General features: G+C 37.7%; 1 protein-coding gene across 1 annotated transcript in view; it reads left to right on the forward strand.

Moving 5' to 3' along the window:
* Positions 1-606, forward strand: part of LOC149274915 (uncharacterized) — a 66986-nt gene extending 66380 nt beyond the window's left edge. Inside the window, exon 5 of the mRNA XM_089505110.1 lies at positions 173-606. Within this exon, the coding sequence (XP_089361236.1) occupies positions 173-606 (434 nt within the window). The remainder of the gene's footprint in view (positions 1-172) is intronic.
* The last annotated feature ends 5394 nt before the right edge of the window (positions 607-6000 follow it).

The raw sequence follows: 6000 nt of genomic DNA on the forward strand, positions 1-6000 counted from the left end.
ATGTGTAATACATGTATTTGCAGGGAAGCAAGTTAATGGTACTCTTATAAGTGATTCATTTGAAATAAAACAATATAAATGATGGGTTCTGTGGTGTAAAATGAGCAATGGGGAGAATTATACCAGATGATTAATAGTTCTGTGATAACTTAATACTATTTTTAAATTCTAGACACTGCCCTTTTCGAAAGCTACACACAAGGCGAGATTCGGGAACTTGTTTCAACTCTGGTAGAGAGGTACAGTCAATCAGTACACTCTGGAGACGATCCAAAGAATGGGCCAAGGATGAAGAGGGCGAGGGTTCACAAACAGCCTTGTACCCTGAAAGAGCTCGAAGTGAGTGTCAGCGATCTGGGCCTGGGATATGTATCAGACGAGACAGTTTTATTCCGTTATTGCAGTGGAAGCTGCGAAGGTGCTGTTCGGAATTACGATTTCTCCTTACAGAGCATCAGAGGGAAAAAGAAAATCAAAAAAGAGAAGGTACGGGCCAGGCCCTGTTGCAGGCCACTATCATATGACGATGATGTATCCTTCCTTGACTCTAAAAATCATTATCACACCATAAAGGAGGTTTCTGCTAAAGACTGCGGCTGTGTTTGATAAGTATTTAGAAGAGAGACGTTGTTGAACATGGCAAAATGTGGTTGGCTACCAGATGAGAGCCAGTACTGCATTTTAGGACAATTAGGAGTTGAAATATTACTTTCATTTCTACCTCACATATTTTAATGGAAAGCGGACTCAAAATGAAAACAAAATGGCTTGTGGGATTGCATGATCATGAATTTGAAGAGGCTCCATACAACTGCACTGAGATAACCTCAGCATTCCATTACTGCATCCAGAAACACTTATTTAGGGACATGAAGAAGGATAATCTAAAAGTCATGAGACACAAACATGGCACTGTTTTAACATGATGCCTACATGTAGTTCAATGTCATTGCTGTAAGATGACCATGCCTTCAGTTAAACAATCTCTACCCATCTCTATCAAGACTTACAATCTTGGTGATATTTTATAAAACCATCAACATGCCTCCTATTGACTCGTGGTGTGAACACCATACATTGTTTTATTTGTTTCAAGGCAGATGGGGACCTGATTATGCAATCTCTGTTGGCATGAGTGCCAACAACTTAGCACATCTACCTTCTACTTGGAGGGATTTTGACTTCTTATACATATGTGTGATTTGTAATATCAGAACACCCAGAAAATATAGACAATCACGATAATAGCATTATTTAATTGTATACATATATGTCTTGGCTAAATGTCAAAGAATACCAGCAAATAAGGGTTAAAATCATCCCTGTGTTGGTATTGTGCATGAGTATTATCAATTCCTTTTCCATGGTGTAATAACAAAGTTGCACAGCATCAATATGAAGCTTACAGGTCCACGTTGTGCCACAAATTGAAACTGTTGAAACTATGGCATGCTTTCCATATTCCATATTACAGTATTTTTTTTCCAGAACAGAGATGCATTTTATGAGCATTATGCAATTAAAAGTTTTAGAAAAACCCAACACACTTAAAAAAAAAAAAGTATGATACAAAGTCATAAAATCATTTACAGATAATCTGCAGTTATGCATTATGCAGAAAGACAGCAGTCTTGATTTTGTCCTGGAATTTGTAGTCAGAGGGTCATCAGACGGTATAGAAACCTAACACTATCAGTACTTTCCCTTGTCTGGTATATTTTAAAAAAAAATACAAATTCAGGTGCACTGTCTGGCCCTGTGCGTTTCACAAATTTAGCGTATGTATAGTCTACCCTCTAGTGGTATGTTATTGAACACCGCTTTAGCTCGGCCATGCTTGTTATCGTAATATGGAATTTTGTTGTTAAAATACATTGCCATCTATGACTTTGTAACTGATATCGTATTAGATTCCTGGGGATGCATGATCAGATGGTGGGTACCCAATTGCAAATTATTTAAACAAAGTGAGGCAACAGTAGGTCTCTGTCAAATTCTGTCACTCCATAAATGAAGACTAAGATTGATTAAGATTAAGCTCTTGAGGGCATCCCACAGTGCCTGCTTTCTGGAGTATGCTCTATACAGATGCTCTAACTGGAGTATCCATTTGTAATGAATAGTAATGAGATAACGTTAATTCTGCCGCAGTTTACTATTTATTCAATAAATTCCCAAAAATCATATTAACTTATATTTCCAAATATATGACCCTCAGTGTTTTTTTGGTTCATATAACACTGTCTTGTGTGTGCAAAGGTCCTTTTTAACATTACAGAAAATGTTTTTAAATATTACATTTATGCTAAAGCTAGCAAGAGACTATTTTTTTATTTAAATATGTTTTTAGAATTTCTTGCTTTGTAAAATTGTATTTATTCCTTTTTATTCTTTAAAGTTTTATTTGTACTGTGTCTTTTTTGTATAAAAGATGTCAAGAGATGATAATTAAATATTTAAAAAAAAAATAAAAAAATGAAATATCAGTACAGGCTTTTTGTCCCAAGTCATTTTGACAGTATGACGTGTTACACATCCAATCTTCAAATGGCTAAAGAGGGACCCTTTCGCTTTAGGGGTGTGTTAGATGTGTGACTAAAGAGAGGGGCTTTACCAGGACCTGTGTTACTATGGGACTTATTGATCGCTATTTATGTCACTGGGTGTGGTATAAATACTATTTATTGACACAACTGAATTTTTAAACCAATTCTGCTGTTTATATGCACATTATTGTGTTTTTTAGTGGGTGAGTTTGCATGTATGTGTGAGTGTGTGTATATGCAACTGTATGTGTTTTAAAAAGAATGTGTAAATATGTGTTAGAATGAATGTGTAAGTGTGTGTGAGAGGGAGTGTGTGTTAGCATGAGTAAGTGTTAGTATAAGTGTGTGTTAGTGTGTGTAAATATGTGTGCCAGTGTGTATGTTACTTACCTGGAGGGCCAAGGGACTAATAGGGCCACCTGTATTTATTTGCCCTACGGACCAGAGTGTGCCAGTCCACCCCTGGGCTGATCCCACCTTATGGAATACTACATCCTTCCCTATGAAATGCTTCTGCAACCTCCAGGAAATATTTCAATACAAATTATGCCTTTTTATTAATAGCATACCCAATATGCTTCAGTTTTGGGACCCACAAAAGACCAATTGTAAAATCCGCCTTTGAGTTTCACACAGAAAGATGAGGCGTAACACTGACACGAACCATTATTCAATTCTCAAAAGAATATTGTATCCTCATAGTACTTTACAAAGTAACACACTTCTACAGTAACTTAATTGTTATTCAGCTGATAGTGGCACTAGGTTACTTGGTAACTCCTCTCAACTTGCATGCAAAAGAGCTAAACATTTCCTTTACACTACAATATATTGTAAAGTTATGATAACAATTATGTATGTGGCCCAGGACCAGATGCTGGGACACCAACATCATTCCTAAGGGGTGTAGGTCTGTGCTTCGTTTGGCACAGATCTTCAAGGTTTCCCCCTGTGTGTTTGATGATGTTATATCAAGACCTTCAGCTCTAGTCAGCTGCTTGAAAGGTTTGTGCCCAAAACATAGACCTCGTCCCAGTCTATGGTCAACTGTTACAGAGGAGCCAGCTCAGGGGACAGAAGGTAGGTTTTTGGAAAAGTCTAGTGCTGCAACCCCACTGAAAAATGCATAGTAACAGAGGAAGGATGTCGGAGGGTAGAGCTACTATGATTTAAACATAATGGGCCATTACCTGAAGGATTTAAGGCAGCATTTACATGATGACTGGATTATTTCTGTTGTACAGGCTTTTTACATATTGCTTTATGGAAACCTGTGTTGGACAGAACTTGATGATACACTGAAATTGGTGTCAGTTATGCCCTCGACTGCTTTATTACATAGGTACATGGCTGGACTTGCCACCCAGGTTAATACCAGTTTTCCTCTGGTAGTAAGCTGTACTGAGCAGCAAAACTAAGGAAGAACTCTTGGTTATGTCAGTAATGAATATTATAAGTCATTCAACAGCAAGTTGTGGAACATTAATTACCCATTGTACAGTGCTACGGCATTTGATGGCACTATATAAAACAATAAATAATAATAATAATGTTTTTAAGCTCATTTATTAAACACAATCTGCAGTACCTTAACATTACCTTCTAGTAAAAATATGTTAATGTGTCAACTGGCCATAGATTGGCATATTTTGTAGTTAGGGTATGAGTAACATCTATATAAGCAGTTTACACTATACCTAGGAGACATCTGTGTTTTTTCAGGACAGGGCAAGCTCATAGATGCCTAATTGAAGGCAAACCGTGCATCCAATCACAAGATAAGATGGTAAAAAAGTACAAAACAAAAACTTGTTTCCCTTATTATTATTATTAATCTTTGTATGCTAAAACAATACAGTTAAAAAGTAACACAAACAATACTTTTCTCAAAAGTCCCCACTCCCTAGGTAAATCTACTATATATTTGCAGGAGATACACAATGTATCACATGGTAGGGTAAATAGGTTCATTTCATAATTATGCTATTCAAACAAAATATTTACCCAAGTTTGATTTAAATTGTCATCCACAGAAGCTAATCTTCCCATTTCTTTAATTTAAAAAAGTGAAAATAAATGTTTAAATAAAATTTAAATCAATTCAACTGTTTTACACACTTATATTCCTATGGTCTTGTAAGTACATTTTGTAAACATGCATCACTAAAATCCTCAGTGTGTTGGTTAGTCTGTACCCTCTATTCTTTTGGCTGCTAATCTTGAAGTGCATGAGCTAAGTACTTAGCTAGCTAGTTAAATTGCACTGTGAATCTGTAATCACAGGGGTCTTAGATCTGGGGGGGTTCATACTTTCTGTAATTATTGGGCATAGCAGCTAACAAAAAAAGGTAATAAATGTCCTCAGATGACCACAATTGTCCTAAAGCTAACCCACAAAATACACCTCTGCTGCCTGTGCATTTGTGCAGGCTTTACTTGTTTATTAAGTCTCTTTTATAACTGACATCCGATACTCTTCTGCTGAAAGTTTAATTAAATTCTTCATGCTTGCAAATTAGATTGTGCAGCTGAAGTCATCAAATCCTTCTATAAACCAAGCTTTCTGGCAGGAAAATTAGTCAATATACTTGTCTTTTAGTCAGAACTAAAAAGACCTTTTAACAATAATAATTGATTGCAGTGGTTTACAGGGTCCACCCTACATTGTACAGTGCCCAATCATTGGGACAAACAAATAATCCTAAAAGGCACACATATGTGCAAATAAACTGTATATATATATATATATATATATATATATATATATATATATGCTTGTTTGAGCAGATCCCTCCTTACTTGTTGTTTCTGTAAGTCAAATTATTATGGTTAATATTAGACTTGTGCATTCCTTTTCGGGCGAACATGAAAACGAACACTAAGAGTGCGTTTTCGTGTTCTTTCCGGAGACACGCCGAAGAGAAGACAGCGGCGATAAAACGTAGGCGAAGACTTCGTCTTCGTCTTCGTCTACCACGGTCCCTTCCCCTTCTAACTTACCTTGGCATCGCAGCAGTTCACGGAAGTGGAAATCCGCAGGTTCGCTGTCACGGGTTACAGGGCAGTGCGAATGAGCCTATTGGTCGCCTACAGGGACCTCCTCTGGCATCAACCAAATGGTTGTTGCCAGAGGAAGACCCTGCAGGAGACCAATAGGCTCACTCGCACGGCCTTTGTAACCCCTGACAGCGAACCTATGGATTTCCGCTCCAGTTAACCCCTTAGATGCTGCGTTAGATAACGGGAGCGGAAATCCATAGGTTAAAGGGCCGTGCAAGCGACCAATAGGCTCACTCGCACGGCCCTTTAACCCCTTAAGGTGCAACAAGTGCACCAGGAGCCTAAAAGTCTGTACGAGCGACCAACAGAGTCACTCGTACAGACTTTAAAAAGTTAACCCCTAATGAAGCAACTTGTCCGGCAGATCCCACTGGTCTCCCTGTTCTATCAGTTA

Source organism: Sceloporus occidentalis, unplaced genomic scaffold (genome assembly GCF_023333645.1).
Source record: "Sceloporus occidentalis isolate IW3139 unplaced genomic scaffold, rSceOcc1.0.p SCAF_311, whole genome shotgun sequence".
In the NCBI taxonomy this organism is placed as follows: domain Eukaryota; kingdom Metazoa; phylum Chordata; class Lepidosauria; order Squamata; family Phrynosomatidae; genus Sceloporus; species Sceloporus occidentalis.